Below are 14,113 nucleotides of genomic sequence, written 5' to 3' on the forward strand. Positions count from 1 at the left end.
TCTCTGAGTCTTTCCTTTCATACAATAACAGGATCACAATTCACACAATTATATGTCTGCTTTTATTTGAAAGTAATTTTATGTGAAGTGCCAGCAGTCAGAGAGGGGGTGAGGTTGGAACCAGAGCTGTCAAAAGGCTGTTACACATGGAACACGGAAAGCTGTAAAAGTGTTGTGCGTCTGCCGCATTCGCTCGTAGTGCAAGCGTTTTGTTCGGTCAAGGCGGTACTCGCCTCGCGGTTTCAGGGGCAGCCTTTGCCATGGTTACAATTCCATTTGCAATACAACTTGCAATGTCTGAAAAATTCTGCACCTATTTTACCTCACTTCATGTATGTAGAAGTGCCCTAGTTCATATAGTTGTGAAATCAAATCAGTTAATAGTAGTTATTAGTTATAGTTGTGTCTGTCTTTGATCTGCTTACAAGAGAACCTGATGCATATATTGCATAGCATTTAACAAAACACAATAATTTGTTATTGTTTATCATTTCAATAGAACTAAGATACTTAATACTAAGACATTTTGCACTTTATTTTTACCTGGCAAACCAACTCATGCACTCACAAGCTCCCAAGCCCTGGCTTCTTTAATATCTCTGTATGAGATTTTTGAGGCATCATATAACTTGGTAACTTTCATCACATAATATTATCTTCTCTTCCATGTTTTCAGTAGTCTAAAATGAGCTCAGTACACTTTAGTATGATTGGCTGTAAATTAGCATTTCTATGATGTCTGTGGTTAAGTCTGACACAGCTGCCACTCGCAGAGCCTGCGAAGAGGATTTTGGGTGTACAAGCACCATTACAGGCACCGCCTGCGATTTGCCACTTTCCGCCTGCCTCTCATTGAAAATGAACTAGACACTTGCGCTTGCCGTGTGCAATGAGCTAGGGTCTCATGAAGCATCATAACTTTAGAATGTATTTAATTCGCAAAAAAAAAAAACCTTTAAAACAACAGATTTTTGGCTAAAATGTTAGACACAAATTATTTAAAAAAAATTAAAGAATGGAATATATAGGTATATATTTGTCCATATCACATTATACAGTGCTCATGAGGAGATACAGATTTAACACAGTGAATTAATTTGAAATAATAGCAGAAGCTTTAAGGCAATTAGATCAAACAATGCAGCATTACAGTAAAGACTTCCAAAAGATCATTCATAGTTCATTGCCATGTTAAAGAATATGTTCATTTACACAGAAATAACCAGTCTTGATTGTCATATTGAGGGCCTTTGTAAATCTATGACAATAAACTTTTCATAGATGCTCAGCATTGTCAAAAGAAGATTTTTGTTTGTGCTAATTTAATTTAATTGCGCTAATTTAATAATACATCATACATACATAAGATTTGGCAAGAGATTCTGGAAGTTGTTGACACCCTTATTTCAGTGATCAATGATGACATGTTAGCAATATGGTGGATCCATGCATAGATGTGCAGAAATTATTACTAAACATAATATTAACAAAACCTAACCTCAAACTTATTTTTATTTTTTTTTTTTTTTTTTCAACATATAGGAATGCAGCCTCTTCATTGCAGGTCAGTTACCTTTATGGAAAGTTCAAAGCCCTACTTCTCTACTTTTACCCTCATTTTTAAACAACATGGAAATTGGAAATACTGCAGATTTGGTTGGATTAAACCTAAATCTCTTGACTTTTATTGTTCAGAGAGAAGATAGTATGATGCTATCTATCAGATTAATGTGGCACTCTGTAATGTGAGCATGCATTACACAACAGATTGAGAATCCATTTGAACTAACTGACACTACAATAGCCTACAATACAGTTTACCTTCACTGAACTAGGTAGGAGAGGAGCTCATGACCTGGTCACAAGGAGAAAACAGGCAATTTATGTATTTTACCATGTAATAGTACTTTTACAGGCACGTTTAGACATCTTGCCCCATTTTCCAGATGCATCTGCTCATTTTCATACTTTACAGAGTCAAATGCAAAAAGGCACACGTGCATGAGCATAAGATTTACACAAATAACAACCCTTTTATCTCTTGTTGTCTTTCACATCCAACTATCCACACACACACACACACACACACTGCCAACCCACAGTTGACCTCAAATCCATTTAGTGAGGATTTCTCTAAGGCAAAATAACAGAATGTGATATTAATCAGAGAGGTGGGCCTGCTGACTGAGGGGCTCAGCTAATAACCAGCCTGTCTCGGACCATACAGCCTAACAGTACAAATCCAGGGTTTAACCTAAAGAGCCAACACTGTTGAAAGGAGAAAGAAAGGAGAGGAACGAATGGATGGGAGGTGGTGCTGTCTCCCTCTCTCTGCATGAAGGAAGAAGAAAGGAGCATCTGGCTGTGAAGAAAGCGCAGAGTTTTTACAGGAGACATGAAACAGGATTAAACAGACAGAGAGATGAAAGTGTTAGTGGGAGTCAGAGAGAGTTAAGGGCCAGGTCATATACAGGGCAGGGAGCTTGGCATGTAATATATGTATAAACACACATTTGTGATGCAACATTCATGCATATAGTTCTATAACAAGCAAACACACACATAAAGGCACACACACCAATGCTTCACGTAAACTTTGACTATCTTTGGCTTTGTCTTGGCTCGTAAGCCACAAGTAAATATGCATGAGATAGGCCATAGATGTCTCTGCATATACAGTATATTATGTATATCAGTCCAGTTGGCTTCACATGATGTGTGGATTGGGTTTTTGTTCAGTTGGTACTGGGCTCTCCATTTCCCTTTCCCACTCCACTGAAGGGTCCAACCATCTTCATAGCAGCATAGTTCTGTAGAAAATATAATAATATAGAGATTTACATAGCACATGCATTTGACTAATGCTGTATGTGCTATATAGAACTGAATGAAAATCTTTTATTGTACTTTAATACTCATGGTCTGTAGTATCTTTTTTTCAATAAATTATGTATGAACTAACATTGAATATTGTTTTTACAGCATTTATTAATTTTGGTCAATTGTTCATGTTAGTTCATATTGCATTAACTAATGTAACAGTAATATATACAACTTTTAATGTAAAAAATCTTTGGTTTATGTTAAAATTAACATTAACCAAGATTAATAAATGCTGTAAAAGTATTGTTCATTGTTAGTTCATGTTAACTATTGCTTTAACAAATACAAACTTATTGTAAAGTGTTACCCATGGTCCCAAATAATTGCACACTGTGTGTATGATCTGCATGGTTTTGTTGATCCTATATTTTTTACACATTGTATGTTATATACACCAAGCAAATAACTGTACAATGTATGATGCATACCTGTACCTACAACAATTTTCTCCAATTGTGTGGCAATAAATTCTATTCTATTCTATTCTGCATGCATTCAAGGATATTTCCATCTCTCAGTCTACCATTTGAGTATCATGTGTGTATGTATGCACGTATGTGCTTTTGCATGCCTATGTGTGTATGTGTGTGTCTGTTTTTATCCCATCTGCAATACTGAATAATGCATGCCACATTCCTGAACACATCATGGTCAAAGAAACACCCATTTACACTTTAATCCTCTTCTTTTATCAGCACAATTACTGCCATGAACTCATGCAATAGACACACACACATACTTACAGGGAAGGCATAGAGAAAGACTCCAAGGAAGAGTATAATGAAAAAGAGAATAAAGAGGCCCAGAATAAGCCACTTAAACCTTCTCCACACAATGAATCTAAATGTCTTATACGGAGATGAAAACCATAGGAATGAGGTCTCAGGACGCCTAAAGAGAGAGAGAGAGAGAGAGAGAGAAATAAGACAACTGATTTTGGCCAATTGACAACCTTAAATTATCTAATTCCCACCTTGTTCTGATGAGCAATAGAGTACTACTACTGGAGAATGTTTGTTTATTTGGTGAGAGAAATGCCTGCAATTGGATCTGCCGGACTTACTGTGGGTCCTCTAGATGGGGATTCATGTTTGGCTCATCCCTGCCGAGCCCTGCTGGCCTCTCATCCTGCTCCTGCTCAGAGGTGATTTCAAGGGACATTTCCACTTTCCCCTAGGTAACAAGAAGAGAGACACATTATAACAGTTTTATTCTGTTCTGTGTGATTCATGACAGCTCTCTCTCTCTCTCTCTCTCTCTCTCTCTCTCACACACACACACACATACACACACACACACACACACAGACACAGACACAGACACAGACACAGACACAGACACAGACACACTTCAATGGGAGTCTATGACAGATTTCTGTACCATTCAAATCAATGACTTTCAATCATTTTATTTTTGTCCCACCTGGAAGCCCCTTCTTATATGCAGTCTGGTGTAACACATTTATTTAAGCTTTCATAACAGGATATTTGCCTATTTTGTTGCAGTTTATGACTTGGTTAATTATTTTCGTTAAGAAATTGAGTTAAGAATTGATTACTGTATGAGTAGTAGTTTGAGCAGCTTTTGGGAGCAACATTGCAAATACCAAAAACAATGTGCTTCCCCACTTCTGAACAGCTCAGGCCGCCACTGGCGCACACATATAAATCAGTAAATTAAACATAAAGAGTGTTTCACTTATACCCTGTTTACACCTGGTATTAAAATGCGTCTCGGGTGATACGATCACATGTGGTCAGGCGAGACACATCACTGTTTACACCTGGTCGGTTAAAGAGAGAATTTTCACCCAAAACTGGAAATTCTCTCATCATTTACTCATCTTCATGCCATACCAGATATATATGACTTCCTTTCTTCAGCAGAACACATTCGCTTTTGGTGTGAAAAAGATCAATATTTAAGTACATTTTGATTATAAATCATGGCATCCGGTAAGCAGCAGTATGTGCGTTCATGAGAGGGCTGAGTTTACGCGGTATTTCCAGTGATGGCATGGCAATGTTCCATTCGTTGCAGCAGACGCTCTCTACCTCTGTTGGCATTGCCTGGCATTGCCTACATGTGCACCACCATGTCTCTTGAGCTCTCTGTCTGAGGCGTGTTGTTGTGCTGCTTTGGGTCCAGCCTCCTCCATCTCCCTGTGCTCCTGGTCAGAGTACTCAGGTTCAAATAAATATGGCTGTGCAAAAACTTGTATCTCATTCTTCTGACAACTTTGCTTAAATTTGCATAAATTTGTTTATGGTGTTCGGTCTGTACAGCGTTCCTCTTACTCCTAGTTGTAAACAGCGCTGCTCTTCCGGGTGTGTCGCGCATGTATCACTTCTCGCTTGAACATACCAGTGCCAATACGTCACACAAGAGACTGCGTGACCTCAGCCCTCTCGTGAACACGCATATTGGTGCTTATCGGAAGCAATTATTTATAGTTAAAAAGTACTTAAATATTGATCTTTTTCGCACCAAAAGTGATCATATCACTTTATAAGAAATTCATTTAGCCAGTCGTATGGATAATGTTAATGCTGATTGTCTGTGCTTTTTGGAGCATCAAAAATTGTGTTACCTTCCACTTGCATTATAAGGACCTACTGAGGTGAGATATTTTTCTTTTTTTCTTCAAATGTGTTCTGCTCAAGAAAGGAAGTCATATACACCTGTGATGGCAAGAGGGTGAGTAAATGATGAGAGAATTTTCATTTTTGGGTGAACTATCCCTTTAAATGCATCTCCTGTGACCACTTGTGTTCAGATTTGCAGGGGAGGGTCTCTGTTTCATTTCACATGTCACTGCATGATAATAAAATGCAAAAAAGTAATAAAAGACAGAGAAAGCATGAAAGAACAGCACGCTGTTGAAATTTAATCTAAGCACAAACGCAACATTTCAAGCAGAATTCTTTATTTTAGTGGATTACCTGTATTAAAAGGTGTTTTAGATGTTCATGCTTCTCATTTGTGTCTCTGCATGTTGATATCAGACAAACTGAAGAAGACCCGTGAAGTTTTTGTGCTTGTATATGTATCTGTTTTTTTTTTTTTTTAATGATCGGATGTTTTTTTTTTGTTGTTTTTTTAACTGCTCCTAACTGGCAAAGTTTAAACTCTTGTTGTAGTGCAGCGTTTGATTGACAGGTGGCACTTTGCTGCTGTCCAGGATATATACAGGACGGATTAGCATTTACATCTCAAATGCAATGTGGTCACACGCATTTTTGGCCAAATCTGTATGTGATTTTTGTGATCCGATCACAAAACATTTTAGACCCTGTTTATACCTGTATTTAGGGCTGACCACATTTGATCAGATCACCCGAAAAGCTTCTTAATACCAGGTGTAAACTGCGTCTTTTATTTCATTCTTGTTGAGCTGTAATGGTAGTTGTATTTATCTATACAAAAAGACCAAATAATAACAAAGAAGCCATATTGTACATGATTGAAACAAATATGGTTTAATTCAAACTTTTCATCACACCTCTTCCTCGCAAAAGCAAAATAGAAGCACTACAGGAACACATCAATTGTTGCCCATTCTGACTGTTCATATTTACAGTATGTGATGCTCCTCCTTAATTCAGTGAGCTTCGATTTGATTTGCTCCAAAATGAGGCATTGCAATCCATGACTGGGAATCAGAAAGAGGCAGTCATTTAATACATTACCCCTCTTCCGTTCCTGAGCAATTAGCGTGACAGCCACACAAGTGAAAGCACTGAGATTTCAATAATAGTAGTCAATATTTCCCCTACTGTTATTGAGTTGGTAACTGGGCAGCTGGTTTAAAGGAATAGTTTGATGATTTCAATACAATGGCAGTTTATAGAGACTCATTTTAAAGCTTAAAAAAGCATTCAAAAGTATCATAAAAGTATACCATGTGACTAATGCATCATATTCCAAGTCTTCTGAAGACATAGGTTTTGGTGAGAAACAACCTGAAATTTTTTTTACAAGTTATTGTAAGTTATCTTACAGTGAAAATCTTGACTTCCACCACATTTCAAGATTAAACCTCACGAAAACAAAAACAGCGCAATTTCTCGCATGAACAATGCAATTTCTCTTTTGAACACATGAACACGTTCCTTTAAGAGCATGTGTGTTTGTGTGTAACTGCTACTTACTGCAAGGATCTTCTCGCCTTGTCTTTCACACACGCACGGCCACCAGCCTTTTACCGTCTTCTGCTCAAACAGTGAAACTAGCCTGTCTTGGGTTTGAGAGAGCATCTCCAGACCACATTTTTCTGAAGATTTTGCTGGACTCAGCATATGGTTAAGATCCATCTCCAAACAACCTTTGAAAGAAAGAGAGAGGGAGAGTGAACAGGCAAAATAAATTAATTAAGCACACACTATCTATTTTTTCCTGTAATTTAATTTCAGTCAAAAAGTAGCCGACCTTCAGACTGCTGGCAGCCTGTTATTTTCTGAGGTTTTCACATTGTGGCCGGATGCTAATTATTTGACAAAATGTACATACTGTAGAACAGTGTGTTATAGAGGCCTTTAAGGAGTCAGGATCATAAGGTCATAACTTATTTTTCTTCCAGTTGTGCTGACATGTTGGAAATTAGGTAGATAATAACATTAAAGAAGTTTTAGAGGACTCATGTGGTCTGAATGATATATTTGCGTTAAGGTTGTTAAGTGTATTTATGCCAACAGTCACGCTACACAACACTGTGTGGGGTAACCTCACAATGTGAAGGGTACAGGTTAAAGAGGTTTACATTTTTGAAACCAGCTCCCCAAGCTCACATTTACATACTGCATAGACTCATATATAGGTTAATGACAATAAAACACACACAAGGTCCTATCAGTGTGGTCCTGTCCCACAGAACGTTTTTCTTCTGTCAAGTCAAGGCTGAAAAATATGTTTGAAAAACAGCTTTGTGGTGTTGTGCAAGGTTAACACGGCTGAATTTGCTGAGGCTGGAAAAGCTGAGGAAGAGAGTTGAGGAGTAATCTGGCACAAGGGATGAACGTTGGGTTAGGATTTTCATCTTATATGTTCTTACCAAGGAAATCATCAAAGGAGAACTTGTCATTGTCCCAGATCTGAATAGTAATCTTAGGAGGCAGTTTCGTTTCAACTTTATCCAAACTCCAAAAATGCTCCTATAGAGAAAGAGAAACACGATGGGCTTACAAACAGAGAAGAGGATTAACTACTGGCATGGCCCCCACCTGTTATCAATATATTTATTGTCTTTAACATATAAATAATCTTAACATACAAGGATATTCAGCTACAAAATCAAATTATATCCCACCTCCTCTCCATCCACCTCACCTCCCCTCAGTGCATTACATTTGCTGTATATCAAAACGGATGTAGCTGCTTAAACAACAAATCAGTAATAAAAATAATTATAATAATAAAAAGAAAAAAGCGTAATCAATTCCAATTCATTCATAACATCAAGAAATTCTAACCAGCACGGTCCCCCTTAAAGCGATAGTTTTAGATAGCAAAAATTCTTTCCATCATTAACTCACCCTCATGTTGTTCAAAACCCATATGCATTTCTTTCTTCTGTGGAATACTAAAAAGAGATATTAGGCAGAATGACAGGCTCAGACACTATTTACTTTCATTGTATGGGAAAAAGTTGCAATGAAAATAAAATCTATGCCTAAAATCTCCTGTTGCATTCCATGGAATAACGAAAGTTATATGAATTTGGAACAGCATGAGAGTGAGTAAATAATGACAGAATTTAAAATTTTGGGTGAACTATGTGATTAAGAAATCAAGGGATAAAGGAATAGTTCACCCAAAAATAATAATTCATTTACTCTCCCTTATGCCGTCTCAAACTCGGCATAACCCATTTTTTGGGTTTTGAGAGAGAAGCAGACCAAAATGTAACTCCTTATTCTTTAAATAATATTAACATCTGCATTGGCATGTTAATGAGAGAAGCTTGAATCCTTGTGCTTGACACATGTGCAGAGTGTGTGTACAGCCCCGATTGACTTGCACTGTATGGTTATAAACACATCTTATATCCTTGAAAATATCTTTGCATGTGTTCCACAAAAGGGTGAGTAAATGATGAGAAAATTATTATTTTTGGGTAAACTATTCTAGCAAGTCCCTTGCTTGTTGAATTTGAAATCTGCAACCTTTTAGTTACCAGCCCAGATCTTTAACCACTATGCTATAGGAGAAATGGAGAGGTAGAAATGAACTCACAGCCCATGACAGTGACTGAGAAAGACAGAGTAAAAAATTATAGTGTGAATATGTGAAGCAGAAGTAGAAAGAGGGTGAGAGACAGAGAGTGACTCCCACTACAGCCCTGATTCAGCACCCCACCGCCAGACAGTATTCCATCAACGTGACAACATTCCCATTGTACTGTACCCTTGATGGATGTGCGAACAAACACAGCAAGGATAATGAACTCCTGCTTCACAGAACTGCACTGCTGCCATTCACCAGTAAACAGGCCATGTCAGTCAGTTTGTCTTGCCTGACAACCGCATACAGCTCCATCAAAACAAACTCTGCAAATAAGGGCTCACTTTCAATCTACCACTGTTTGTCAGGCCTTGTTTCATGCAGGAGAATGAGTTTCATTATGTATAAATTTTATTGTGCGTTGTGTCCAACAAACCCCAGCCAAAGTGGATCTACCTTCTGACAGCTGCTGTAATGGGCCGCTCTAGGTTTAATGGGTGGAACTGCTATCTTCAATCTTACCATAAAAGATTTCTTGCCTGCCAAAACCTCACTTCAAGTGCCTTGTCCATCACAACTGTTTTCCCTGAGCTGGCTTGGCTGAATTCTGGACTGTCTTGCTTTTAAAAGATGCTCATGTACCACATGCGGTAAGTGGACATTTGCCAGCTGCAGCCTGCAACAAATCTGGGTTTGAAACATTGCATTAAACACCTTCCAACTGCAGTGATATCCTTCAAAATGTGGGAAGTACACCGAAATCCCTGAGCATAAGAAAGCTTCTGGAGTTGCTTACAAAGCCTTTGCAAATCAGGATGACCTGTAGATCACCTAATCAGACTCAATCAAGGTCCAACGTTTTGGTTTGAGCAACATAGCTGAAGACCAGTATGCGGATATGAATGTTGACAGGCCTAGAGTCACCAACTAAACCACTAATAAAATCTGGTTTCATTTCTCCTTTGATTAAACCTCTGGTTTGATCCTTCTCAATTGACATGTAATTTTTTTCCACCAAACCTTCAAATGCACATTAAGGGGCAGCGTTCATGCAATATAAAAGCTAGATGCAGCGCAATGAAAATAACAGAACGCAGGTGTCTCATGATGTGTTTCTTTTTAAGTTGACATGGCATCCAAAAAACCTGGCACTTCTGCGCGAGACACTGAAGAAACAGCGAGACGTGGTGCGATGGTCAAAGATGTCCATCTAGCGCAGTGGTTCTCAACCAGGGGACTCCGCAAACTTCCAAGGGGGCCTCAAGATGACTTAAAATGATTTAAATAAGTTAATAAGCCTACATGTGGGGGCCTTTGAATATTGTCTTGGACAATGGGCTGTTGAGAACCACTGGTCTAGCACATGTCTATATAGAAAAACAACTGATAAACAGAACAGATGGATGCACAAACAGGTTTGGTGTAAACAGCTCCCAAGTCTCACCTTTTTATCAATGGTGCAGAGTTGTTCAGCCGGTAAATAATGGAAGGGAAAGAGGAACCTCCAATTAAAGTTGCCTTCACCACCCAGTGATCGATAGTGCACATCTGTTTTCTGCTTGTTCTCTTCATGGCCATGCATCCAGCTACGATTGAAAAAAATAGCTTTGGCAGTTACACAGAACATCATTTCCAACACATTTAGAATGCAATGTTACTTAGAGCTGACCTGTGGCTTTGGGCCATGGTTGCCCTGCAACTGTATGTTTGTTGCTACTGATCGATATTTTTTGCACCCCATTGTTACTACTGGTCACAGTGGCAACAGACAAGCAACAGATCCATTGCATGAGAAACAAGAACAACTTCATATACACAAGCCCAACAAGCCATTTATGACACCCCAATTTACCCTTTCACATAAATGTCACTCATCTTCTCCCCAGTAACACTGACATCATCCAAGATAACATCTCTTGTGTTCCATATAATACAGCGCAGGAAGAACCTATGGGACCAGAAAACATGGAATATTACACTTATGCATAAAAAGGTGAATCACTGAAAGTTAAAATAGAAGTGAAAGTAGGTGGCATTCATACTTTTTGGCTCTGCGTGGAGTAATATTGAATGGAGGCCCTGGTGGGCCTAAAGATTTAGGGAACAGATCCACCCACATTTGTAAACGGCCCTGGGGATTGGCAAATAAAACAAGTTAATGAAGCGAGACAGGCATCTCAGATAGTAGAAAGAAAGCTATTTATTTTATTGTTTTTTTAGAATTTGCTATGCTAGATGGAAATAAATCTGGTTAATTCTGAGGATTCTGATTATTTGAATGTGAGACTATGTTACCTGCTCTATGTCTGGTTGTAGAGGGCTGTAGAGGGGTCGTGTCTCAACGTGTTCAGGTACCAGACCTTGCCTCCTCAGCACCAAAAGAGCTAGACGCTCCTGCACTGGACCCAGGTAAGAGTTAAAAGGTCTTCCTTCATCTGATGGCCAAATGTAGTCAAACATAAGGTCATTGTAGCATGTATTCAAATTGAATACAACTAATGTTTAAAACACAACAGGTCAAACATACAGAGGCATTCCAAAGACGTTCCAAGTTTTTACCTTAAAATTGCTCTACTAACAATTTTTAAAATTCATTGTAATGTTATTCTATGTTAAGTCAAGTCATTTTTATTTGTATAGTGCTTTTCACAACACACATCATTTCAAAGCAGCTTTACAGAAAATTATGTTTTAACAGACAATGAAGCTGTAATGTATGTAATGTCTTAGAGCAGGCCTATTCAACTGGTGGCCAGTAGCCCGTTTAAAATTTCCAGTGGGCCGTGTGAGGTTGTCAGTTGTCTTAGGGGCTGTTCACACCAAATGTGTTTTGTGTCTGATCACACTGTTTTTCAATTGTTTTCCTATGTAAACTTGCACTAGACAGAAGTAGCGCCAGGTCTCAATGTTTTTACAGTGTCACGTGTAGGAGCACCATGTTTTTAGATGCTTTCAGAGATTGCACTACAAATAATCATTATCCATAATTTTGATGAAATGGGAAGATTAAATAGCTAAAATCATGGATGACTGACAAGCGTAATTTCGGAGAAACAGAAAAGTTCTATTCATTAATTTGTTCAAGAAAACATTTTTTTTTTTTTCCCTCATTCATTTGAAAAGTCAAAAGTTTAAATCATTGCATTTATAACCAACTTCACTGTTATTGTTCAATAAAATTAGAATCTGATCAACTTTCTCAGTTAAAGACCAATTTTAAAACACTTATGTTTTTTTTTGTTTTTGTTTTTTTCAGAATGTCCTGCTGGAAAATTTTTCTCTTGATGTTTTATTTATATAGTGAACAAAAATGATAGGCCTACTATAACACAATATTTGATAGAAGCTTTTAGTTTTCATAATATTCTGGCTTGGCCAGCATGCCCTGGAGATTTTTTTCCAACTGGCCCACTTGTCTATGAAGTTGAAATAGTCCTGTCTTAGAGTCATCATTGTGCGATTTGATAAAAACCTGATTGTAAATTGTGCCTTAAAATAAATAAATAAGTATATAATATGTGTTTAGACCCCTATTTGAATTCATGTTAAAGCTAAAGTGTCTGATTTTTGTGCCACTAGAAAATGGAATTGCTAAAAAATAATTGTTTTCAAACATCTTTCCTGAACACCCCCCCTCTTCCATTGTTTGAACAAACAGATAGTCCCGCCCCAAACTCACACCATTGGCTGAGTCAGTGTTGCTGTGTTGGGTGGTCGGGATGCTTAAACAAGCAGAGCAAGAGTTTTTTAGCGCCACAGATAAACAGTGTTTACACTTTTTGCGGAAATCAATCAATTAATTTATTACTTATAGTTGACTCTGCATTTCAACCTGGAATATGGGAAATAATTTTAACAACACTTTAACTTAAAATACACACATCAGCTTTAAATCCATAACTATGTAAACTTCGATTTGATATGAAAAATAATTGGCCACTGGGTTTATGAAGTCATAACTGAGACAAGAAATAAAAAAGCCAACATGAGTGCAAAACACATTCATGAAATATTCCACTTGTATAGAATGAAATGTTTATCTTTCCCTGTTCCTTACATGATGCACTGATTTCATTGCTGTTGATCTAAGAAGAGATTTTCCTCTTTAAAAAAGCAAAGAGAGAGAGAGAAGAAGAAAAAATAAACACCCACTGTTGAGTTTATAGTTTGAAACCCTGTGTCATGTCCCAGAGGGAAACATGGTCAGAGTGTGGAGAAAAGAGGAAAAAGAGCAGAGTGGAGGAAGACAATTTCTGCCATGAAGTCGGATGCCCAAAATGGCCACCTGATAATTGCTTTGACACGCGGGTTGCCGCGGATACGTGGGGCAAACAAAGAGACGTAGTATTCCTCGGTGGCCAGACACAGGAGCAGTGTTGAGCTTGGCTGAACATGCTTGCATGCTAGTTCACCATAAATCTGACGCCGACCTCGTCCCAAAGCATCATGAAGGGGAAAATGGCTTAAGAGCTTGACTTTCTGTAGGCCCTTATGTGGCATCTCACTGGTAGAAAGGCAGCCAATGGGACTTTAAAAGGCATGTAATGGCTTAGAGGTCAAACCAAATGTGGTGGGAGGGTTTGATTGAGGTTACACATGAGTAAGATCAACATAATAAATACTTACTAGTAAACTATTGTAGCATTAGTTAGCATTAGCTTCCCGAGGGCACACTTTAGGAACAGTAGACGTCAGGTTGCTGTGGCAAGGAGTGATATATGTGCTGTGAATGTATGACTATGTCAGAGGTGCTGTATGTTTACACAGGTCTTTCATCTTTACAATACCACACTTGTTTTTCTTTACACAAAGGAGCAACTCATTCTTTCCGCTCGTAGCGCTCCTGCAAGAACAGCCAACTGGGCCTCCCCAACAGTTTTGTGATCCCACACACACAGATATGATGTATGGCACAACCCTGGATGTATATCATTATTCTGTTTTGTCAGTGTTTTCACAGAACCGCAGCCGATCTCGTGCACGGCTCGCTTTTTAAATGACGGAAGATGTG

The 14,113-nt window shown here is 38.3% G+C and overlaps 1 protein-coding gene across 5 annotated transcripts in view; it reads right to left on the reverse strand.

Annotated features, from left to right (window-relative positions):
• Positions 1-915: 915 nt before the first annotated feature.
• LOC127454525 (dysferlin-like) overlaps positions 916-14,113 on the reverse strand; it is a 130,970-nt gene continuing 117,772 nt past the window's right edge. For all 5 annotated transcript variants that reach the window (XM_051721844.1, XM_051721837.1, XM_051721842.1 and 2 more), the window contains 9 exons: positions 11,398-11,537; positions 11,145-11,233; positions 10,955-11,050; positions 10,547-10,688; positions 7,934-8,033; positions 7,035-7,207; positions 3,947-4,056; positions 3,627-3,774; positions 916-2,810 (listed from right to left, as the gene is read on the reverse strand). In XM_051721844.1, coding sequence (XP_051577804.1) covers positions 2,736-2,810; positions 3,627-3,774; positions 3,947-4,056; positions 7,035-7,207; positions 7,934-8,033; positions 10,547-10,688; positions 10,955-11,050; positions 11,145-11,233; positions 11,398-11,537 — 1,073 coding nt within the window. In that variant the 3' untranslated portion in view covers positions 916-2,735. The remainder of the gene's footprint in view (positions 2,811-3,626; positions 3,775-3,946; positions 4,057-7,034; positions 7,208-7,933; positions 8,034-10,546; positions 10,689-10,954; positions 11,051-11,144; positions 11,234-11,397; positions 11,538-14,113) is intronic.

This window comes from Myxocyprinus asiaticus, chromosome 2, assembly GCF_019703515.2.
Source record: "Myxocyprinus asiaticus isolate MX2 ecotype Aquarium Trade chromosome 2, UBuf_Myxa_2, whole genome shotgun sequence".
NCBI lineage: Eukaryota > Metazoa > Chordata > Actinopteri > Cypriniformes > Catostomidae > Myxocyprinus > Myxocyprinus asiaticus.